This window comes from Canis aureus, chromosome 15, assembly GCF_053574225.1.
Source record: "Canis aureus isolate CA01 chromosome 15, VMU_Caureus_v.1.0, whole genome shotgun sequence".
Classification (NCBI taxonomy): Eukaryota; Metazoa; Chordata; class Mammalia; order Carnivora; family Canidae; genus Canis; species Canis aureus.
The window spans coordinates 29,820,166-29,846,315 of NC_135625.1; the positions used below are offsets into that span (position 1 = coordinate 29,820,166).

At 36.4% G+C, this 26,150-nt stretch overlaps 1 protein-coding gene across 10 annotated transcripts in view; it reads left to right on the forward strand.

The window, feature by feature from the left end:
* DLC1 (DLC1 Rho GTPase activating protein) overlaps positions 1 to 26,150 on the forward strand; it is a 495,960-nt gene that overhangs the window by 76,710 nt on the left and 393,100 nt on the right. For 4 of the 10 annotated variants that reach the window (XR_013352786.1, XM_077848967.1, XM_077848965.1 and 1 more), the window contains exons 1-2: positions 8,464 to 8,806; positions 23,397 to 24,536. Coding sequence is in view for 8 of the 10 variants with exons in the window: in XM_077848967.1 (XP_077705093.1) it covers positions 23,520 to 24,536 (1,017 nt within the window). In the remaining 2 variants the exon portion in view is untranslated. Of the gene's footprint in view, positions 1 to 7,690; positions 8,058 to 8,463; positions 8,807 to 23,396; positions 24,537 to 26,150 lie in introns of those variants that run through there. The other 6 variants (XM_077848958.1, XM_077848956.1, XM_077848957.1 and 3 more) reach the window with 5 other exon arrangements.

Here is a 26,150-nt window from a genome sequence, read left to right on the forward strand (position 1 = left end):
CAAAAGACACTTAAAAATGAAAGACAAAAAAAAAATGAAAGACAATCTAGACTTGGAGAAAATATTTTCAATTACCTGATAAAGGACTTTCATGAAGAATATATAGAGATTTCTCATGACTGAATAATAAGGAAACCAACAAACCAAATTTCTTTCATGAACAAAGTATTTGAACAAACACTTCTCTGAAGATATACTGTTGTTAAAGAAGCATAGGAAAAGATACTCAGGATCAATCATTAGGAAAATGCTAAGGAGATACAACTATACCTATATAAGAAGGGCTAAAATTAAAGAAATGAAGCATACCAAGTGTCAGCACACACGTGGATCAACAAAAATTCTCAGAAACTTCTAATGGAAATATGAAATGGAACATCTACCTTAGAAAACAGTATGGCAGTTCCTAAGAAAGTTAAAAATCTGCCTACCAAATGAATCTACCATTCACTCCTAGGTATTTATCCAAGGAAATGAAAGACCATGTGCATACGAAGACTTGTACATGAATTTTCATAGCAGTTTTCTGTGTAATAGTCAAAAAAACTATGTCTCAATGATATTGTCCCAAATGTGCATTAGCAGATGAATGGATAAACTGTGATTGATAAATGCTTGCAATTAAATACTATTCACCAGTGAAAAGGAATGGGTCATTGATACATGCAACAGCATGGACAGATCTCAAATGATGATGTCAAGTGAAGAATAAATCCAGAATATATCCAGAAATAAATCCAGACATATGATTTCATGGAAATAAATACCTAGGCAATTTAAACTACTCTGCAGTGACAAAAAGCAGATCAGTGGTTGCTTGGTGGTAGAGAGGGAGAAAGTGGCAAAAGGGCAGGATAACAGGCACAAGGAAACTTGGAGGTGATGGATACAATGTATTCATTATTTTCATGGTGGTGACTGCATCATAGGCATCTGCATTTGTCAAAACCATCAGTTTGCAGGTTTTAAATATGCAGAGTTTATTGTGTGTCCATTATATCTCAATAAAGGTAAGAAGAAAAACACAAGACAAATGCCAAAAGCAACAAAAATCTAGAAAAATTGAGAGATGAATTGAGAAATAGATATGAAGAAATTAGCAAAAGGACTCAGCACTGGAAAACAACAGCAGAAATACACTCTCTGAAGATGAGACACAAAAGCAGGACCTTTGTTTGCAGCTTTAAGGGCCAGAGATGGATTGTGGGGTGTCGGGGGGAAAAGTGCTCCTTCACCTGCTAGTACCATGTTCCATTAGAGAAATGCAGGAGGTGGGATTATACTATTGTGGAGACAAGCATATTTGCAAAATTTTCGTAGCTTTTGCTCATCAGTTACACCTATGAGGCAACTCTCTTATGGGTATAATTTTTATGAGACTAAGAACAACAAAAAAATAATTTTAAGTTGAATAACAATGAAAGCCATAATAGTGGCTCACTGGAGTATGCCAAATGACTAACTGAATCACAGCCACTAACGTTTTCCCCTGTATCACCTTCCCCTGTAAAATCAGTCTCTGGGCCCTTAGATCCCAAGTTCTCAAAAGTCCACCTCCAATATTTCTCCACTCCTCTCATCATCAGCTTTTCCCTCCCATTGGGAAGATAGCATACTGATAAAAACAACAACATAAAACAAAAATTGAAAACATCCTATTAATTTTCCCATCCTAATGGAAGCTTCTCATGGCCCCACATCATTACTGATACTGTGTTTGCTTTCTTCTGCAGGGAAACTTCAAAAACATTGACTCAACTTGTATCTCCATTTCCTTTCCTCAAATTCTCTTTTAAAACCTGCTAATTGGGATGCCTGGGTGGCTTAGCTGATTAAGCATCTGCATTTGGCTCAGGTTGTGATCCCAGGACCCCTGGGATCCACCCTTGCACCCTTGGGCTCCCTCCCTTAAGGGGAGTCGGCTTGTAGCCTCTCCTTCTGCAAAATTTGCCCTACCTACTCACCCTTGAGTTTCGCAAGAAGCTTTTCCATCTCCTCTTTTCTTCTTATGTAACAAATTTAATTCTTCATGAAGTACTTTTGGGGCTAACTACCGAAGAATAATTTTATACCTGAACTTTCTCACCTCCATTTGAGCCACCATCCATGTCTCTCACCTGGATCATCATAGTGACCTCCTAACTGGCCTCCCCACTGTGGCCATCAGTTCCTTTCAGCCTATTCTTAATGCAACAGCCAAAGTAACCATATTAAAATGTAGAGCAGACCTTACACTCCTTTGCTCAAAACGTGACAAGGACTCTACTTCCTAGTCAGTCGAAGTCAATGTCACTACAGGACACTACCTCCTCCTTACCTCCTCAAGTGCATCTTCTAGCTCTCTACCCCTTTCTTCTTCTATTCCAGCCACATTGATCCCCTTGCTATTTTTTGGAAATGACCAGGCACACTTTTCCTTGAGACCTGTCTACTCTGCCTGAAATTCTGTGATGCCTAGATACCTGTATACCCATCTCCCTCATCTTTTAAATATATTTGCTGAGAAGTTCTTCAGTGATCCCTACCCTGATATCTTTCATTTCATGCTATAACACTATTGTCCCTCAACCTTCACTCCCTGTATTCTTTTTTTTTTTTAAGATTCTATTAATTTATTCATGAGAGACACAAAGACAGAGAGAGGCAGAGACACAGGCAGAGGAAGAAACAGGCTTCATGCAGGGAACCCGATGTGGGATCCGATCCCGGGACTCCAGGACCACACCCTGGGCCAAAGAAGTGCTAAGCCACAGAGCCACTCAGAGATCCCCACTCCCTATTTTCTTTATCACACTCTATATTTTCCTCTCTCCATAGTAATTATCCATATACTAGATAATTTGCTTATTTATTATGTTGATTGCTGATCGTCAACCTCCTACTTCCCATTTAAGCTCCTTGAGGTCAAAGTTCTTTCTTTTTTCTTTTTTTCTTTTTCTTTTTGGTCTGATTGTTTTTAATGATGTATCCCAAATATAGAACAGTATCATGAATATAATAAGTGCAAGGAAATATTGAATGTGTGGATGGATATTAAGTGTATTTCCTTGTTGTGTATCCTGAATCTCTCAAATGGTTCTATTTTAAAGGGAAAAATAGAAGAGTATATTTATATTTTTATAGATATGGAACAGATATTCCTTCAAAGACACAAGCCTTTGTAACAACTTCATGACCTCCCCACCTTCCTCCACTGGAAGGCTGAGGATGTGGCCTGGACTCTAGACCAGGGTATGGTATAAACAGTGAGGTAGAATGACTCCCAAAGGACAGAGGTTTAACTGGACCTTATTTTATTGAGGAGGAGGGACTTGAACAGAGGCAGTTTCACCTCTTTCCCAGGTGAACAGAGCATGTAAGAGGCAACGCCTGGCCGGGTTTGAGAGCACGGTGAGACAAGTTAGAAGAGTGTGAGCTCTGGCCCAAAGGTAAAGAGGGAACTTTTTTTTTTTTTTTCCTTTGGAATAGACTGAAGTTACAGGGACATTTTTAGCCATGAAATGAGAATTTCGGAGAATGTTATCATAATGATAAACAAGGATGCTGAAGTGTGCTGTATGGTGATATTAATAAGTTTTCATAGAGAACAAATTCTTTATAAGACATAAGAGCCTCAGCCTCTACTGGGTAGGTACACTCAGGCCTTTCTAAAACAAGTCATGATTGGCATGCACCCTTCATGCTTCTGAGAGTATCCTGGCCCTACCAGACAGGCAAGGAGAATTATCGGTTTCGAAAACCAAATATACTATTGGGTTTGTGCCAATTTTTTAAATTATAATTAAAATTATAAATAAATTTAATTATAATTTAAAAATTATATTTTTTAATACTTGCTAAGGTTTTTTTCCAAGTTATTTAAAATTTATCAAGAGACTTTATAGTTATTCTTGGATTGTAATAATTTTCAATGGAGGGAAGCAATGAACATAATAATCCAAGAAACAGGTACAATTAGTTTTGGAGAATTTATAGACTTTGATCCTTTCCATTAGTTTATCATCAAACTTAATTGTGTTCCTTTAATAAATACTTCTGAATGAATACTTAATGTTTAGTTAAAGTGGAGTATCACAAGTTTGACAAAATTGATTTTAAAGAACTAATAATGTACATTCAGATTTTTATATGCAAACTACAAAATTGTATTTTTTTTTCCTAAGTGGGTGTATATCTATCCTAATGAACCTATTGGAAGAAAGTACACATAAAAAATAATCTTAAAAATTAACTAGAAATCCTGTCAAATATATTCAATTTTTATTGCTTTGACATACATGTGGTAACTCTAATAAGCTGCAGGCTAAAGTTGTTAAATACAGATTTTTAAAATTTAATTTAATTTTTTTTAGAAAGACATTGTGTCTTCACCGATCAGAAGTCTTTTTTTTTTTTTTTAAGATCTTATTTATTCATTCATTAGAGACAGAGAGAGAGAGGCAGAGACACAGGCAGAGGGGAAGCAGGCTCCATTCAGGGAGCCTGATATAGGACTCGATCCTGGGACTCCAGGATCACACCCCCAGCCAACGCAGGCACTCAACTGCTGAATCACCCAGGCGTCCCTAAATACAGATTTTTAAAGGATTAATTTTCATAGACAAAATACTCGTACATTTATTACACTAAGTGTACATGTTTGGTACTTCAAAAGTGCCTTAAAGACATTCATTCTCCCCTTGTGTGTATTAATTACCAGTTCATCATTCTAATGATGCTATTCCTTCCTAAAAATGGAAAGAATCAGAGCCTACTTGCACTCACAAATGTTAAAAGTGGATGCTGAGCTAATGACATTTGCTACTCAATATTTTTTTTAAGATTTTATTTATTTATCCATGAGAGACACAGAGAGAGGGAGAGAGATAGGCAGAGGGAGAAGCAGACTCCATGCAGTGAGCCCAATGTGGGACTCGATGCTGGCACTCCAGGATCATACCCTGAGCCGAAGGCAGATGCTTAACCGCTGAGCCACCCAGGTGTCCCTGAAACTCAACTTTTAAGAGTAAAACATTCTTTCCCCAGTGTGTATCTCACTTTGCACAGCTGAGGGGTTGTTGGACTATGTGAGAGTCTTTGAACAATCCTGTAGAAGAAGTCCAGGTACAGATTTACTGAAGATGACAGGGAATTGGCAGGTCTGTCATAGCTGATGTGTATTATTTAGATTATAGTACCTGGGAAGAAAGTTGATCTTCATAATAACTTCTAAGCCTTATTCTGCTAGCCTCCTTTTTAAAAAGTACATAATTCTTCCACCAAAAAAATGGTTCCAAATGCATACATTTAACTCAGAGCTCAAAAGATTAATAGATTTTTTTTTTAGTTATCACAGAAGAGCAATATATGAATGGGAGAGGAAGATAATTTGAATATCAAAAAAAATGTAGTTAAAAATGAATACTGCATCAGCCATAATGTCTAGTGGCTTTATGTGGACTATCATCTCTAATTTTGGAAAATCCTTATATCCAGAGGCTAAAACTGAGGCTTACACAGCTTAAGTAACTTGCATGGGCTCATCACAGTGTTGGAGTCAGACTCCTATCCTGATCCTCTACTTTCAGCTTTCTAACTGCCTCTATGCCTTATTTTATTAGTTTATCTAGCATAGAGTCAGAAGCAAACATTTAAGGAAGTGATGTACTTAGATTTACATGCAGAGAGGAGAAGGGGACAAATACTTGGGACCCTTTCTATGTGCCTGACACCATGCTAAATATTTAAGAAATTATCTCAGTATTTATCTTTATACTCATATTTGGTAAAGCCTTTATGAGAATGTAAGTTCTGAGATTTGTTTGGAGTCAGGCAACTGAAGGATGAAAAATAAATAAGAGTGATTAAAGATTTGGGAAGTAATCCTTCTAATAATAGAAGAAAGCAGGAAGTCTTATTTGTTTAGAGAAGAGAACATTAAGGAGAAAATTACTATTAAGAGTGTCTAGATGTCTATAAACGCATTTATAAATGCATGTGAATAGGGTTTTGTTGTTACCTCGGGCCAATGTAAACAGGAAGGAGGCTAGATTGCATGAGGGGAGATTATAGCACTCATGAGGAGAATCTAGCTGAGAATTAGCAGTGAGTTAATATTTATTGAGCGCCTACTATCTACTAGAAGACCAGAAGACTAGGGGCAGAGATAGAGATGGAGATAAACAAGTTATTTTAGGAAAGAACTTACATCAATTCTCATTCCATTCTGCTCCAGTGTTTTCCTCAGGGAAATAAATACAAATTTATAAATATATGTGTATATAAAGCAAATTCTGCATTCCAATCTGTGAGTTATGTGGAGTTGTCCCTATTTTTAAAGGGGTATTCAAAACTCAGAAAGTTTAAGAAGTCTCCCCAATTTCACACAGCAATTACGTGTGAGTCAAGAGAGGCAGGCGAACTCTCAGAGGGAAGGAAAAGACACAAAATTGAGAGTTAAAATCTGAGTTCTGGTGTGGACTTGGCCACTTTCCGTCATGTGATTGTAAGAAAAACAATTCCACAAACTTCAGGTGCTTTATTTTTAATATAAAATAAGAGCACACACACCCAGATTATTGGGAAGCTTAAATGGCATGGTTTCAGTGAAAGTATTTTCAATCAATATGAATATAGTAGCTCTTTAAAGGATTTATGAAAGTGTGGACTTCCTTCTTGCCATATGGTTGTAGGTTAAATTAAAGGAATCTAAGTGCTCATTTTTAAATCAGTAACGTTTTGATAAAAAATTTTTAAAACTTGCTTCTGCCCACATGTTTTTGTGTGAATGCTTCTCATCTTCATATTCACATGCAATATGTTAATCTTGCCATTTCCTATTTCTCTAGTAGTCCATACTTTGCATTAATTTTGAGAGATTTTAGTTATCTAATAAGAAAAGAAATAGTAGGTGTCACATTATACTGCATCGAATCACCACCTACCCAGCATTCTTTGAGGATATGAAAAAGATGGCCATTGTGATATCCAGGTATCTGTCCGTCTTTATAAAAATGAGTCAACTGAAAATAAAAGTGAACAACGAAAACTACTTACAATGTCAGAGACGTACAGGGTGGGTCTTGGGCTAAAAACTTTAATATCTCTTGTAGCTCTATGTTATTCATTTATCATATTGAAATTAGAATTGTTCTTGTAACTCCCATTATGGGAAATCCCTAAGAATTTGTAAACTGCGCATAGACCCAATAATCAGATTAATCTAATCACCAGTCACACACAAAAAAAATGCTTAAGTCATAAATAGCAAGAGAATCCATTGATTGTAAATAAAGTAGAAGGGAGACATTACAGAGCAATTTCACCCAAGCAAGATAATTAAACTCAGAGATACTGTTTCCTGTTTCCCTGGTATAAACAACAAAGCTGCTCCACTGGCCTCTGCACAACCTGGATGTCCCAAGGCCACATCCCTCTTCTTTCCTTCCACTTTCCCTCAGGAGAATTCTGGGTCATAAAGAAATGAGAATTGGTATAACTTCTTTCCTGAAAGGACTTGAGCTTCCTCTGTGTTGACATTTGTGTCATCTTATTATAAGACGAGCTAACATCTATTATTAATTGATGCACTAATTAAAGCCATACTTGCAGTTTCCATTAGCTTATTCCCTAAATTCTCCAGAGTTGGCTGTCTGGTTTTAATCAAAACCAAATGGTAGTCCAAGTTCCCAGCCTGGAGCAGCTAGGAGGAAGTCATTCAGTGGAGGCACAAGAAAGCAGAAAAGATAAACAGATGATAGTTCACAAAATTTGTGTCGGACAAAGGATGCAGATACCGTGAGCCGCTTTGGAGATGTGATTCAGGGACTCTGTCATGCTAGATGGAAGAAGTTGCAAGTGGTTAATGTCAGCAGGACTGTAATAGGATCAAGATGGAGTCTGTCTTCTGCTTTCCCAGCCCTGTGTTTGTGTAACTGGAGGATTCTGACTGGAGGTAACGCTGCATGTGCCATGACATGAACTACTTTAATTCTTTGAAGGATTCCTGGGATTGGAGAGATTTGAAGACAATGTTCTATCTCCTGGCTTCTTGGGATTTTACTTACAGATCCTCTCAGGTACTGTATGTGGGGCTGCAGCATTGTAGATTGTAAGTAGAGTAAAAAAAAAAAAAAAAAAAAAGGTGTTCCTCTTTGGGGGATGACAGTTTTAAAACTCTAAATTCATCTCCCTCTCCTAAGAGATCTTTTGAAAGGAGAACGGGCAAGGGTATTTTGAGTAAGCTGTGCATATACATTTAATACAGTGGGGAAGCTGTAAAGGAGGGAGAAAATTGTTTTCCCCACCCCACCCCCCTTTTTTTTTTTTTAATTCATCAGCAGTGGGGGATAGAGAAAGCTCTAGGACTTTATGACTCTCCAGCTAATCACCTCAAGAGCTTTGACAAACTCACTTCAGTTCTGTGTAAAATCAGAGCTCCTCAATCGCCCAGGCGGGCTCTGCTCTGCCCCCCTCCCTCTGCTTCGTGCACTCTTTCTCACATGCACTACTCAGAGGCAGGAAATGCTTCCCAGGCAATCTGGGCCTGCTTGTGGAGGCCCCTTTCGCAAAACATCAGTCTGAATTTAGTGGACAGAAGTCACCAGGAACGCCTTGACAGGCTCCTGCTTTAGCCAAGGCTCCCTCCAGCTGCAGAGGGTGTTTTTGTTAGAATCACACTCTGCGTAGAACTGCTTAGAATAGAGCCATGATCTCAACCACGAAAATGTGAACGTATATTTTGGAGGACCTAACGGGGACGGACTTCTCTCCTAGCCTGAGTGTTGAGCGATGTCATGCCTGGGCGTTTCAGCTCCTCGTTGTCTAGGTAAGACGCTGTGGACTCTCTGCTTTATATTTCCAGGCAGGCTTTGAAGAGGCAGAAAGTTGGACAGAAATGTTAGCATCTTGCAAGGAGTGGTGGTTTCCTAAGTCTGGGAGCTAAGCTCTGAAATTAGAAGTGGAAAATGTGTAGGGAGGAGAAAACTGCGAGTCAAATTGTTTTAGCACAATGTCAGTTCTAAAACAGGCTCCAGAGAGATTTTACTCTTTTCCTCCATAAACTACGATTTTATTGTGATCCCTTTTTATCTTTACTTTCCTTTTTTTTTTTTTTTTTTTTTTTTTTATGAATTAGACCAGGTTTCCTATTCCAGGGCATAATACAAAACAAATACATATTCTCACACTTAAGTGCGAGGTGTAAATGATTTCTTTCGATCCCCCCCTTCCTTTGCCAACAGGGAGAGTCGATGGCACCAGAGTGGCTTTTCTTTATAATGAATCTCCAAAGAATATTCTATGTGTCATGTAAAATATGAAGATTGGACTCCTCAGTGTTTCCCTAAACCAGTTTCAATCACAGTGCAGGCTGCTAATGTACAGCTTAAATGTTTCATTTAAAAAAAAAAAAGAGTCAACACATGAAACTTCAAAAATTATTTCTAGCCTATATAGTAGTTAACTTGATTTTCAAAAATTTAAATATTAGAATCCAATTTACTTTATATTTACTTTCCTGGATTTACTTCTCATGTTATACTTGTGTTGAACATTTTTGAAGAATTGAAGTAAATCTCAATGACAGCAACATTCAGTTATTATTATTTTAAGGCAGCTGGAAATCACTGCAATCACATGAAAAACCAATCGTATATTCATAATTCATATAATCATAAAATTAGATTTCCACTGGGCTCTAATCTCTTTAAGGTATCTTAAATGTTTAAATGTGCTATCTATGAAGAAAGAAATCTAGCAATGACTGAAATAAAATGGACTTTTTAATGCATAACATACTGTTGCATTTATATTTCTGAAGATTTAAAAATGAAAATAATTATTTTATAGAAATTATGTGGAATGGTATGTGAAAGGGATAAATATTCATGTGTATTTCCAAATCAATTAGATGAACACAAAATATAATAAATGAAAGATGAGAGCTGTTTGACAGTTGGATCATAAGAAATCAAATGTTTTAATTCTAAACTTTTACACAGTACAAGGTGACCATTTGTGGTATTAGCCAACTTACTATTGAATTCTATGCTAGAATAAGTTATTTTAGTATATTTTTAACTATTCACTAACAATTTAAGATGTCTTAAAACTTTTAAATATGATAAAAAATCTTTTGTTCAGCACATGCAAAATAAAATGCTGACTTATCTAAATTATGATTTGGTAAAATCCCTGAAAAGAATTTCAAGGAAGGAAAGAATATAAGAGATCACTTCTTCAAACACTGTCCTGAGGTTGACACAAGGCAGCTGAAAAATGACATTCAAAAGTGACCTGTCCAAGGTCACACCACTAGCTAGTGGAAGAGATCACAGTGGAGTGCTCCTTCATAATTCAGATATCTTTATACTACTTCATCTTGTTCTCAAATAATAATTATGCAGAATGAATTATGAATATATCCAGTGGAAGGCTAGTTTTAGACAGAAACTGTAGTACTTCTTTAAAAAATAAGAAAGGCTCAAAGCTACTACCCATGTACAGTATGGAGGGAAAAATCATGATTTAAAAAAAAAAAAGAGCCAAATTCACTAAGTAATGAAGTTTTCTCAAATGTAAAACTTTTCTTACGCCTTTGACAAACACTTCAGTGGGGTAACTTGTTGGTGACTGTTTTATTTCATGTTTATGCCAAGAAAATCAATCCACATGCTAATAATTATAATAATTTTAAACTGATGTGTCTTAAAAATGTAGGGCTAGAAAGGAGCTTGTCCGATTGATATATTCAAATGCTATCATAACAAATCTATCCTGACCAGCGACGTTCAGAGATTTTACTACCCCACCTCAGAATCGGTTTAAGGATCTCATGTACCCAGACATTCTTTCTTTTATATAACCTAAATCTCTATTGCTCTAGCCTATTTCCAGTTTTATGGGATTTTCCTCGGTGGAAATATGGAAAATCTAAATGAACATATGAAAACATAAGTATACATTTGTGGGCCAAATAAAGCCAATGCCTTTCATCTTCCCTTGTACAGCTTATTTTCAATCCTTTAATTGGTTCATATATCTACTCTGAGCCTTCTACAAAGTTTTTTAGTTGTAGAATATAGAATTTCTTACAGTATATAAATAAATGTCTGACTGGTAGAGTGTAAAATGAGAGAGTTGGCTGCTTAAGCTGTATCATACTTCATATATGACAACATATGTTGCTATGCAACCTGAATACTGCCCTTTCCAAGGCAAGAAGCTTTCTCATAAAACTAATATATGTCATTTCTACTATATGCCATTTCTTAGACAGAATGTGTGTCATGATCCTTTCTTTTCCCCATTTTTATGAACTAGATTGAATTTCCTGATGTTATTACATTTAAAAGACACTTCAACACTTTCAGTGTCACCATCCTACACAATATTGGAATGAGGAGTAAATTCAGTAAAGCAGTAGCCTATGTAACTGACTGCATGGTTACTTAGAGAACCTAGCAAAAGAGAATACATCATTTTATTTTTTTTTCTTAAGGATCTTATCATTTCAAAGGATGATTTTTCTGACCACGTTTAAACCTGCCCATACCATACACCTAACTCTAAAGATTTAGGCATACTTTAATCTCACTCATAGAGGATTGGGTCTTCTAGGCTTTAAACAAGTTTACATTTGGGACATTTTAACTTAATCCTTTGTTTTGATCTTGTTTCTTCTTGAAGAATGAATGAATTAGTGTATTATCTTACAATAAGAATCTTTCTGTAGAAATCACCACAGTACAACAAATTTCCAAAAAGATAACCTAGATCTGGATCAGAGAATTTTATTATGAAAATAGAGAAATGCCAGTAATTGTACATGCGAATTTAAAGAGGATGAGAGATTTGAAGGAGTTGGCATGACTGTTGTACCCTCTTTCCCCATATGAATGATAAGCACCCTAATCCCACAACTTAAACCAAACAAGACTCCAGATTGATTTTGGTGTTAATATAGGAATGCAGCATTTATTCCATAGTTCTATTTTAACATTAAGTTGCTAGTCAGTTCACAGAGTTTTGAGAAATAGATGGACTTAGTTTAATTGAAATTAAACAGAATAATGGTGAAGTGTGGACCTTGAGACCTAGTTAAAAGAGATTATTGATTTTAATTCAGTAGATTATAGAGTTTGTAAATCAATTGGAAAAGATTAAATAAGGGCAGCCTGGGTGGCTCAGCGGTTTAGCGCCGCCTGCAGCCCAGGGCCTGATCCTGGGGACCTGGGATCGAGTCCCACGTTGGGCTCCCTGCATGGAGCCTGCTTCTCCCTCTGCCTGGGTCTCTGTCTCTCTTTCTCTCTCTCTGTGTCTCTCGTGAATAAATAAATAAAATCATTTTTTTAAAGAAAAGATTAAATAAGGACTCCATACAAAAAATAGTGGGAAGGCGCTGTAAACACAGTACATATGAATGTGCTCATTAATTAAGATAGATGGGTAGAAAAAAATTACCATACTAGTTATATATGTAAAAAGGTTGTTTTGTATTAGACTGGATTAACCAAGTGTTCTAGCAATACAGTTCAAATAATTCAAAGAGAACATCAGTCCAATAATGGAAATGAGATAGAAAGGAAGTAGGAGGATCAGAGAAGTTTAGAAATTCAATTGTTTCTTTTTATTCTCAGTTATCAATTATCAAGATAGCCTAACACATCAGATGCTCTCCATACCTGTTTGTCAATAAATGTTTGTGGACTAAATCAGTAGGAAAGAGGAAAGAAAGGAAAGCAAAACTGGTCATAAAGAGTGGGATTGTGGGACTTTTTTTTTTTTTTAATTTTCCAGACATCCTGTGATGATAGAATATTTTTTACAGGGGAAAGAAAATAAGAGGTTGTCAAGAATCGTCAGAGCCTGAGGCCAAAGGTTAACAACATTCTCATAAGATGACATTACAAATTCATTAAAAGCCAGAAGGAAGCATGAGCATCCAGAAATAGTTTAAAATTAAAATTTACATGAAGCCAGTGACAGCAGAGCACTAGTGAATTTTCCACTGTTTAAATAGTATGGTGTACTGAAAAGCTCATAAGCAGAGTCAAAGAACCAGCTCTGATCTGCATCTTTGCCACTTGATGTTCTGTGATTTGAAAGATGCCCCATAATTACTTTGCGCTTCTGCATTTTATCAGTAAAGTGAGGAAGATAATGAAAACAGTTATATCCCTGGATCATTTTGAGCATCACATGAGATTTTATATAGGCAAATTGTTTGCAAATTGTATAACAGACAAATCTGTTTCAAAAAGCATAGGTCGGGGGATCCCTGGGTGGCTCAGCAGTCTAGTGCCTGCCTTTGGCCCAGGGCACGATCCTGGAGACCCGGGATCGAATCCCACATCAGGCTCCCAGTGCATGGAGCCTGCTTCTCCCTCTGCCTATGTCTCTGCCTCTCTCTCTCTCTCTGTGTGACTATCATAAATAAATTAAAAAAAAAAAAGCATAGGTCAATTAGTCAAGGAAGAAAGACTCATGGTGTTTCATATTTTGGCCAAGTCACTCATCTATATTGAAACAACATGGGCATGCAAGGCATAGTGCCAGCTCATACTCAGCCATGGATTCTGCAACTAAGATCAATGAAAACCAAAATAGTCATCGTTGTCAGCAAGAGCAGCATCACCATTAGCATCATCATTATGTCCCTGAACATCTATCTAGTGAATTCTACAAGATGCGATGGATTAAATGTTCTACACGTATCATTAGCTTAGTTTTATTATTTTAGCTTAGTATTATTATTTTCCTTTCAATAACTTTTCACTCTTCCCTTTATAGAGGTGAGAAAACTGAGGAAAACAAAATTTAGGTGACTAATCCAAATTACTGGCGGGGGGCGGGGAACAATGGTTCTCTAATAGCCATCTTACCTTCACAAAAAAATGGAGATAACTTTTGCCCACTAGTAGGTATTTGACCTTGAGCTAGTTACTAAGTTCTGCCAAAATTATCCCTATAAAATTAGGGCAATGATAGCAACTACTCCATGGAGTATTTATGAGTACTATTACCAAGGGAGATAGTATAAATACAGTACCTGACCCACAGTAAATGCTTAGTAAATAGAAGTCCTTTATTACTATTACTATTATCATGATCATCAAAAGTTTTCAATGTGCCTGCTGTTAGTTGGGTATAGAGAAGAACATGTGGTAATAAAAAGCAAGCTCAACTGTACATAGATAGGAGGCAAAATAAGATGAGGATTATAGATATTAAGCACAGCAGGAAAAGTTGATGTCAGAGGCATCAACCCCTGGTAGGATGCTGACCTAACAGAAGTAGCTAAGTTCCCAGTGATTTCGTGTTCCCAATTTCAGTGAAAGTCATACTTATTTGAATCAGTGAAATCTCAGTATCCTGTTGGCACCTAGGAATCCAAGCACCTGTGTGGTTGTAGCCATATCTCTTATTTGCAGTTGGTGATTACTGTGTCTACCGTTAGAGGGTTCTTAGAAATGATAGCAAAGCTAAAAATAGAAAGTGACCACTTAAAGCAGAGACACATCTCACCATGCTGATGATAAAGCAATATAATCCATGTCCCTTGTTGAATAGAAATGTTGCTCTGCCATTTAAAAAAAAAAAAAAGCAACCAAGCTCTTGATGACAAATTTAACTCTAAGCTATTTCCTATTGCTTGAAAAATTTCAACTGAAACAAGTTCAGAGCAAAGGCAATACTTTTCTTTGGTTATGAGGGGTTTTACAGGAAAAAGATAGGAGGGCAAAAACCCAAATGGTTAATTATTAATAAATGTATTTGCAGAAATATCTAAGATTCAGTGCAGCTCTAAAGGCTCAAAGGATTCTGCATAGGATTGAACACTGTCATTGAGAATACAGTGTACTTTTAAAAAGCAAAATAGAAAAACCCAAAGAAAATACACATACCTAGAAATTATTGTACCATGATGCAATATTATTCCCCATGACTGTGTTAATTTTGGGATCTTTTGGAATCCAGTTATCCCCAAAAAGGTCTTAGTGATATCTGGCAAATATTATGAAGTATTCCAAGATTTCCTCAAATTACATGTGGGTTACTTAAGAAAATGTTAAGAGAATCTGCAGACCTCGCTGACCTAAGCTATAAAGTGGTAGTAAGTCAAACACTGCCAGTACCTGGGCTCCTCCCTGCAAAAAAAATTAGAAATTACTGAGGCTGCATTACATAGCAAGAACCTGATGATAAAAATAGAGCACCACAGAAATAATAATTTATAATTTTAGAAATCTTTTTAATAATGAGCTGACTTCTAATGAATGACAGAGTTAATTTTCAGGTTTGTCTAATTCCTGGAATCTTTGACTCTGAAAGCTAAGTATAAGAAAAAAATTTACCAAGCTTAGTAAAGCTGAGATATACATAAAAATAGATAAGTCTTAAAAGAATATTTTTAAATTGGGTACCTGCTTCTTCCTTTTTCTTCTAAAGACCAAAAATGATGGAAGCTTGGCTGTGTCTTTGGAGAAAGTAATATACTTCTTATTCCGCTTAGTTCATTATAGGCAGTTTATCCTATGATTTACTATTTTTTTTTGATATCCAGAAAGCCTAAATACATGGAAGCTATTTCATATATATTATTTTAAGCTTCACTAAACAATTTGCCAATAAAGAATTTCAATAAGAGTTTGTTTTCCACAGACAGCTAATGAGGCATAATGAGTAAATTCCAACACCTGACAAAATATGTGAAAGTAGATGGATGATGATTTTGTGAAGAATCAGGACACAGACTGCTACGAAAGAAAGAAAATCTGCGTGAAATCATATGAAGAAAAATTCACGCATCATATTATTAAGATCTCTCCCTCCTAAAGACTATTTCTAGCCCTGTCCAATTTGGATTAGACAGCATGAGTGTTTTAAAGGAAAAGCGCCAGTTATCTTCTACTAAAAGTTGGCTACTCTGACCCCTGACTAGACTCATAGAAATGCTTTTTAAAATGTGTTATCTTTTTGTGGCTATTTGTTCATACATTTACATAAAGGAATTAAGAAAAGTCATATCTGCCTATGCTTTCTTAGTGCTCCTGAGCATCTTGAATATGAGACATCAGTCTGGCAATGAAAAGCATTCCTTTTCATGTTATTATTGAGCTGGGGAACAGTGGGAAGTTGCCCAAATGTGCACAGTTTGGTTTGCTTGGTAATTTGTTCCTTGACAGCTCCATCAAGAAAATGAATTTCATTTTGGCCTCTGCAAATGCTCACTGTAATGAAGATTTCCTTTGAAACTAGTGAGCCTACATTTGAAGAACTGTATTAAGTTGTGGTCATGTCAATGTTGTTGTTTCTGTTCCAGTTGTCTAATTCAGTTCATAAGTGGTTTGGGGGCACTTTCTACTTGCAAATGTGACTCCTTGAGAGTAGGCTAAGACACATTAAGATTTCAAATCCTGATAGGGTGTTCAGATTCCCAATGTCTCCGTTTCACTGACTTACCATATTAGCAACAAAGTGGGTCAATGTGGAAATGTTCTTTTCTTGGTTCAAATGCATTCTTTCTTCTTGCAAGAGTGCATTTTAGAGAGCTGAAACTTTTGAATTAAAAGGAGATTATTTTCCCCATATCTTCTCTTCTTTCCCACAGTGTCTGAGAATATGCCATGTGGTAGATATTCCACATATATATGCTTTAAAGCAGTTGTAGAAGGAAAACATGACCTAGAAATTTAATGTGGGATGGGTAATTAAGAAGAAAGACCCTCAAGGAAACCAAAACAACTGTGGCCACCTAAGGAAAGGGAAAAATAAAGTGGCAGTACTATTATGTTTTCATTTTCCCTTCCATTAAATACATAGAACCTGTATGAAGGTGTTTAAAAACAGCCTACGAGCCAATCACGTGTGTGTGTGCATATATACTTATTTTTCAAATTTTTATCTATGTATATGTATGCATATGTATGTCTATGTATGTCACCTGTGTTCTGAAAGGATAAAATGAGATATCTACACTTAAAGTTTTAAGGGGTTGAATGAGAAAAGTTGCCATCTTTCCAAGTACTATGATGAGGTGTCCAGGAGAAGTTGCAATATAATGCAATGGAGAATTCCTCTTTTCATATTCATTTACTCAATTAAGGTTATTTGCATCTAATTTTCTGTATCCTAAAACTTCTGTTAAGATAATATTTTAGAAGGCTATAGCTAAGAGGATTACCAAGAATATTTATCTTGACTTGCAGGAGTTCCTAAAAGGGTCAGGGGAGGAAAAAGAGCCATTAAAAAAAAAATCACTGAAGAATCTGATAGAAAACTACAGGACATTTTTGGCCCAAAAATAAATACCCAAACTGGCACCTTTATTGTGCTAATAGAAGGAAGAAGATATATGTGTACTTGTCAGGGGGTGATATAGTGAGTGGGGAAGAGAATACAGGGAATATTTAGGTCCTATTGGATATATTGCAGAGGAAATGCAGACATATTTACATATCAACTTAATCTTAAAATTACTTCTCTGGAACATATTAAAATTTAGATTAAATGTAGGTTATTATTTAAGATGCTTTCTGAGATTCAGAAATTTTTCTTTATCTCAAGCAAATAACACAGAATTATAATAATTTAAGTTTTTTAGCTATTTCTATTATTTCCATATTTCTAAACAATGATTACACTATTTTTTTTCCATTTTAGACATTTTCTGTTAAATTTCTATTATAGAAAATGAAGAGTTAGCTCTCTGAGACTATTCTTCCCAGCATCCCTAACCCTATCCCCTATAAAAATTTTATGCTTCAAAAAATAGTTGCTTTCATAATTTTTTTATTAAGTCCATATTTACTGCTTGCAGTATTTGGCTATCCAAAAATTTCGTAGCTAAGCCAGATAGTGTACTATGATTATATTTCCTTTCTTTTACAAGCCTGTTTCTTGTAGATAATAATTGATTTTTAGTTTTCTATATAATTATTACTACTTCTTTCATCTAATATCATCCAACTTTATTATAAATTCTTCTCAATGTGGTCATATACCTCATATAATCAATTATTTACATGTGTGGGTTTTTTTTTTCCTTAGAGACATTTCTTGTAGAGAACTTTAGGGTTTATGTGAAATGATTGCCCACTAAGTCTGTAACATAAATTTTATCCTGGAAAGCCCATTCCCTGGTTTTTGTGTTGAATTGCTGAGTCCCTTGTTGCCATGTCTTCTTCATTTTATTTATTCTCTTATTTGGGTGGAACTATACTTCCAGCAGCTTCTTCAGCAGATGAGAAAAATTTTTAAGGCTCTTCACATAATTTTAAGGTAGAAATAATTTCCCATCAGAATTTTGAAGATATATTTGACTGTCTTGTTTCCAATTTTGCTATTAAAAAATCCAATAATATTGAGATTTGTAATAAATAATATATAACCTCTTTTCTTTCTCTCTCTGATAACATTTACATTCATTTGCTTACCTCTAAAGTTCTGAAATTTCATAATAATGTTTCTTAGTGTGTTCTATTTTTATTTCTTGTATCACTGCATACTACACAGATTCCCTTGAATCTGAAGACAAGTCTGTGAAAATCTGAAAAAAAAAATTCTTTTTAGGGACACCTGAGTGGCTCAGTGGTTGAGCATCTGCCTTTGGCTCAGATCGTGATCTGGAAGCCTGGGATCGAGTCCTGCATCAGGCTCCCTAAAGGGAGCCTGCTTCTCCCTCTGCTTATGTCTTTGCCTCTTTCTCTGTGTCTCTCATGAGTAAATAAGTAAAATCTTTTTAAAAAATTTCTTCTTAAATCTCTCCCCTCAACTTTCTCTGAATGCATTCAAGAAATGTGATTCCTCTCCAAGATGTCAAATGGGTTTTCAAGTTGCAGTAATTCTCTGGAGTTTATTGTTGCCTCTGCTATCTTTCCCAAACAGGTGATTTAGAACAGTGAAACTCTGAACCTCAGCTCTCATTTGATCTAGAAGTCATGGAGGCAGGAAATTTACCACAGAGGACTTTATTTAGGGGTTTTCTCCTCTGAAGCATTACCTAATGTTTCCATCATCCCACACCACTCACTGTTTAAAAAGAAGGAAGGAAGGAAGGAAGGAAGGAAGGAAGGAAAGGAGCAGAAGGAATGCTGGAGGGAGGAAGGGAGGGAGAGGAGGAAGGAGGATGAAAGATGGAGGGAAGAAAAAAGGGAGAGAGGGAGAAAAGGAAGGAAGGAAAAGAAAGAGAAAGAAAAGACAAAAAGAAGGAAGGGAAAGAGAGAAAGAAAGGAGAGAGAAATTGATGACCATCTGCTTTATGTTAAACTTTACATGGTATTTGTGGCATGAGAAGACTTTTATTTTTCTCTACATGAGTTTCTCCTTTTTAAAAAGATTTTATTTATTTATTCATAAGAGACACACAGAGACAGAGGCAGAGACAGAGGCAGAGAGAGAAGCAGGCTCCATGCAGGGAGCCCAGGGCAGGACTTGATTCTGGGACTCCAGGATCACGCCCTGAGCCAAAGGCAGGTGCTCAACTGCTGAGCCACCCAGGCGCCCCTACATGAGTTTCTCCTATAAAACTGTAAGCTCCTTTAGGAAAGGTGGAATACATTATTTAGATTTTTATTCCTAATGTTTAGCAGAGTCTTTGAAGAAACAAGTATTGAAGAATTGATCTTGGCCAGGCAATGTTGCTGCCAGTTCTTCAATACCGCCCATTCGATTTCAGCCACAAGTGCTTTATTTGCATCATGTTCTCTCAGACTATAGAATGAGCAGTGGTGGGATGCCTGGGTAGCTCAGAGGTTAAGCGTCTGCCTTTGGCTCAGGGTGAGATCCTGAAGTCCTGGGATCGAGTCCCCCCGTCAGGCTCCCTGCATGGAGCCTGCTTCTCCCTCTGCCTGAGTCTCTGCCTCTGTCTGTGTCTCTCATGAATGAATAGATAAAATCTTAAAAAAAAAAAAAAAGAAAAGAAAAGAAGGCAATGGTGATTATCATTGGGATCTCCTTCTCTAAGGACAATTACCAAGCCAAAGTACATAGTATGTGTTTATTTCAGAAACAGGTGCAAAGGAAAGCATGATTGTTTGATATGAGATATAGGTCAGTGATTCTCAAACTAGAATGTCTCCAGATATTGTCATTTAGCATAATAATGTTTAATTTCATTTAAGTTTAAAATACTGGGGCAGCCCAGGTGGCTCAACAGTTTAGCGCCGCCTTCGGCCCAGGGCCTGATCCTGGGGACCCGGGTCGAGTCCCACATCTGGCTCCCTGCATGGAGCCTGCTTCTCTCCCTGCCTGTGTCTCTGCCTCTCTCTCTCTCAGTCTCTCATGAATAAATAAATAAAATCTTTAAAAATATATACTGTTTAGCATAAAATGCCAATGTTAAGGAATGGTGTTACAAAATGAACTCAAGTAATAAACTTGAAATTCATTCGTGTTTAAACATTTTATGCACTAATATTACAAAAAGCAAATTTGGACATTTTACAAACATTTTCCAGGACTGTTACATAATTAGAGGTATATAGAGTCTCTTGTAATATTAATATAGTGGTGTTTGAACACATGCATTTAAGAAGTGAAAAATCCCCATGGAAATTCACTTCATAAAATCAACACCCCACAATGACCTACACTTTTCCAGATCCTTCATCCAAATCCTCAGGAGCTGAGCTCATTCTGAATGAAAATGCACAAAAGGATTATCAAAAAAATGTAATGGAAATTTGCAAAATAGTCAATAGTTAGAAGTACAGTTAGAAAGAGAGCAATCTGGTGAGGAGACTGATAGGGAAAAATCAGGTCTTTTACAAAGACATCTCAATATTATAGGATGGATTATAATCAATTCAGATGATTTAGAAAATGACGCCAATATGCTCAGATGCAACTGACAATTATCCAGTACTCCTTCTTAATACTCTGTTCAGCCATTAGATCGTGGAGGCAGATTTTATCTTATAAATAGAATTTAAATAGGAAGTGTGAATAACGAAGTTTGGAGAGAGAACATTTTTAAAAATCTGTCAGACCATAGGATATGGAATGAGCACTGAAAATGTAGAGGTGATGGTCAGAAAGATAATCAGGATAATTATGTCTTTAAAAATATAGACACTATGCATTTACAGGAATGATTTGGAAGTGTTCAAAGAACCTAAATGAGCAGGACAGAAGGAGTTAATGCTTCAGTGTGTACACTCTACCTAATTTACAATCTCCCTTTGCAACTAGATGGCTTCAGAACTTGTTGAAGTGTCTTCCTTTGACATTATAAAAACACTAACCTATTTGCCAAAGTGGAGTGAAATAAATTAATATGGGAAGGTCCTAAGGGTAAAACTTTTATGTAATCTGTCCCCCAAGGAGTTAATAAAACTCCATTTCTTTTTAGTAAAAAAAAAAAATGAATCCAGAATTTAATCTCAACTTAAATGTAAATGTGGCTTAGGAATTACACAGTAATACCACTTGGCATTTCTTAAGTTAGCCTGCTCTCTCTCTATACTGGATAAAAATAAAGAAAAGAAAGCATCTAAAACAGAACCGCCCTATTACAACCCAAATTTGCCCATGAAAGCAGAAATTTTCTGGCCTGCGTCTATGCGTTTTTTCCACTTTCCGTAGCCTCCCACACTATAATGACTTATGCATGGAATTCAGGGACTTTATATTTTCTTTTGAGTGCAAAATGAATGCCAACATGGAAAATGTGCAGGCTGACCATTTTCAAATGGTCACAGACCTTTGAGGGAACCAGATAGCATCCAGAAAGATATTTGGTCAGGCTAGGGTACCAAATTCTAGTACATGCCTTAACTCCGCTGGTCTTCACAGGATGGGAATATTTACCTTTCTGGCAAGTGCTTAGTCAGAATAGCTTGAAATTTTTGGTAGGGATTCAGAAGCCTTTTCAATAGACTGAAGTGACCCAAAACCAGCATAGCAGTTCATCTTGTTTATGGCTGAGATCAATAAGCCAATCCATTTTTGTGCTGACATTTCTTGTGTAGAGGAAAAACTAGAAGTGTCTGCTCTTTGAATGGGATTTTTCTTTTATGGTCCAATAATTTGGTTTCATTATGGAACAACATTTGGTTAGTCCTTTTTTTAAAGTTCAGTTTACCTTGGTATAATTTGTTTCCTTGAACTAAGGGTTTGAATAATTCAAGGCAAAAAAAGGAGAAGGCTACCTGGAATGTGTTTATAATCTACCTTATCTTAGGGCCTGGTTTCCTGGTTTACTTAGATTTTTATGGCCAAATTCTAATAGACGTATACAAACTAAACGCCTTAGAAGCGAAAAAGAATGCTACTGAAATTTCTGAAGAATTGTACCAATTATTTTTACCATGTTCACATCTTCTTTTTGGTTCACTGAATTCCTGCATGAGGAGTTCACATTTTATACATACTTAAAGCTATGTGGAGCAGGGCACCGGGGTGGCTCAGTGGTTGAGCGTCTGTCTGCCTTTGGCTCAGTTCATGATCCCGGGTCCTGGGATGGTGTCCCACATTGGGCTCCCTGCAGGGAGACTGCTTCTCCTTCGGCCTGTCTCTGCCTCTCTCTGTGTCTCTCATGAATAAATAAACAAATAAAAATCTTTAAGCTAGGTGGAGGGGAGGGGCACAAGTAGAAACTCATTCCATGGAGACAGTGAAGTTTGTTGGCTACCTAGTTAGAAACAGGACCTGGTTTGAATCCTGGTTTACTTCCGGGATATATGACCTTAGGCAACTTATTCAATGTCTCTGAGCTTCAACAAAATGAGCTTGCTAGCTAGTGGTAGCAGTGATCCATGAATGCAAATGTATTTATCCTAAGGCATGGTCAATGGTGTGTGTTATACTTTCTTGTGAATTGTGTGTTAATAGGAGCTAAACTAGATTATTCCATGTTTCTTAGTCACTCCCTGGAGTAAATACATCCTGGTAGTTTGGGATCTGTATTAGCTCTTTCCAAACTAAGACATGTGCTGTCTCTATAGCTCATGTCGTGCATGAACAGTTCCCTGGTGGCCTCTGCTGTGATTCAAACCAAACAGCAAATAGATCTTTGTAAGATCTTGTGTTCACAAAAGTGGAGCAGGAAAGCATGTATGCGAGAGCAACAGGTTTCTTCTGGTGAATTTTGTTAAGTACTGCAATGCAAATGTGTTCTTAATGGAGTTTCACACATTCAGTACTTGGATCGTCATTCATTAATAGGTCAATCAATTCAGCTGCATTTCAAGTGTTGTCAGTGTTTTTGACCAGAAATATTAAATGCAAAATTTTGTTCTAATACTATGCTACTTCTTAAAGAAGTAACATCATTAAAGCTAAGGAATAGAAGCTTTTAAAATCTCTTACTTAATCTGTTCATAGCACAGATTAAATGTGCTCTTTTCTAAGATGTATTTTGGTTTGTTAATGATTATCTTGAACTATATACATATATTTTTTTAAAAATTTAATAGGTGGTGAAATGACAAAACGCTCTCTTCTTCGACCAGTGGATATGAAGTCATCTTTCATCAAGTCCCATCTCCTTTAGTCTCATATGGAACATATCTCTCTATCTGTTGTCAAACTACGATGACATGTCTGTAGCTATCAGAAAGAGAAGCTGGGAAGAACATGTGACCCAATGGATTGGGCAGCCTTTTAATTCTGATGATCATAACCCAGCATGTCATCATGGACTAGTAGCTGACAGCTTGCAGGCAAGTATGGAAAAAGATGCAACTTTAAATGTGGATCGTAAAGAGAAGTGTGTTTCACTACCAGACTGCTGCCATGGTTCAGAGATGAGAGACTTTCCTGGGAGGCCAATGGGTCACATTTCAAAGGAGGTGGATGAAAATGACAGCCATGAAGATGAAGATCAGTTTCTTTCTCTGGAGGCCAGCACAGAAACACTAGTACATGTTTCTGATGAGGATGCCGATTCTGATCCATATATTACAGATGATAAGCAGATTTTAACTACCCAAGGACATAAAATATCAGACCAACATAGCAGCAGAGGAGCAGGCTCCTTAATAAAGACACTGCCCATCATGGAAGGTAACCAAAGTAACTCCTGGAGAATGGCTGGTGGAGCTGACTTAGGACTGGTAGAAGAAAGGGGAGAGAAAAAAGTTACTGACATTGTAAGCAAAAGCCTGGAGCTTTGTAATGATATAGGTTTAAGTGAAATAAAAGATGCACCTCACATAAGTGCATGTGACTCTTTGACTGTGAAAGATATTGTGCCTGAGAAACAATTGTTTAATTCTGCTGTGATTGCTCAGCAACGGAGGAAACTTGACTTCCCTAAAGATGAACATGAAAGAAACACCTGCAGTGTAGTACAGGATGAGTTCTTGGCTGCTCCTTGCACGGACAGAGGACTGCCGTTATTAAAAGCAGATTCTGGAAGCTGCCTTCTGCAACCTCCTTCCTGCCCTAGTGGAATGTCAGCTGAAAATGGCCTAGAGAAGAGTGGTTTCTCAGAACATCAAAACAAAAGTCTCCCAAAGGTCAACTCAGGAGATGGCATGCAGTGTTTACACTTAAAGGAAACTCTGGCCACCCAAGAACCCACAGATAACCCAGTCAGGCTTCGCAAAAGAAAGGTAAGACACATGCACAGATTATCTGGCTTTTGGGATTTTATAAATATCCTTGTTGCCATCACTTAGTATTTTGCAAGGATTAATGACATGTAAATGCTTCTTTTGCCTTATATTGTAGCTGTATAATTCAAAGAATATCTTATTGTACAAATCATCAAAATATACAAAAACTAAAATTTATTAATAACCTATTCAGTTCACTAATAGAATTTATAATAGTTTGTGAACATTGTATTTTGGAATTGTGTTGATGACAAAATTGGTTTCATTTCCTCCTTTTGAAATTAAATAGCCACCAGATAGCTCATAGGTCAAGGCATATCAGAAGAGTGTTCTCTAACTTTTAGAAAGACAGAAAGTCACAGTATTTACTTTATTTAATGTCAATTATTTGGGATTTTTTTTCCCTTTTTTGTTTTTTTTTTATTTTTTTCCCTTTAAAAGTATGTTTTATCATAATTAAAGTGCTATGAATCACTGTGAATAATGACTCTTTTCACATACAAAGGCAACAATATCTCAAAATATGCTGATAAAATTTGAAATAATATCTTGACACATTTGCCATCAATAGATGTATCAATCTTTCTGTAACTCTTAACCAAAAAGAGCCAATAGCTGAAATTATTTTTTCATGCCAAACTCCCTTTGACTAATCCTGTAGATGCCATACTCCTCTAAAAAGTTTCTAAGTGAGAGAAGCAAAGACTGGGGTTACATGAAGCATGGTTTAGCTAGGAGACTTGGCCAAAGTTTTCTTATCTTTGGGATTTTCTCCAAATTTTTCCAACAATGTAGTGCTTTTGAATCCTAATGTAAATACAAATATAATTTCTTCTGTAAATCCAACATGGTCATTGGTATTGAAAACTCCCTGCAGATTGGACAACATCCTTCTCCATCTTTTGATAAAATATTAATTCTTCATTGCAATTCTCCTAACATAAAACCAGTGTTCTTAGTTCTGTTCAACTAGGGCTATTGGCAATGAGGAAATAAATAATCTCTAACTCAGTGATTCAAAAAAAAAAAAGTCTGGTTTCCATAAACTGTGGTTTTGCTAACAAACTAGATCAGTTTGGTTTAAATGAAGTCAAAGACTTGACAGCAAAGATCAGTGTGCTTGAACTATATGACAACAGAGAATTCCATGCTTCTGGCAAACTCTTCCTTATATATTGTATTAAAATATTAATTCTCCATAAAGTTGTTATGATTGGCATGCTTGGGTCACTTTTTCAGAAATGTGCATTTATTCTATCAAATCTGTTGGGAATGTAATAATGACATAAGAAATTATTAACTGACCTATGACACAGCTCCCCTAAAATAAGACAAACCCTGCCCAACTGCCGACAGAAACATTAAACATTCCAGAAACATATGCTCACCACTTGGACATTTATATCAATACTAAGAATGCTGGAAAGAATTTGCTCTTGGACATGTCGCTATAGCATGGTTCCATTATGAGAGCTGTAATTATAACCTATTTACAAGTTCTAACTTAAATATTCTATTTTAAGCATTTCGTCATTCTAAAGTGTTATGGCACTGTCTGGTGGAATATTTGCTTTGACTCTACAGCATTTGGGATGCTTTGTAATAAGAAGA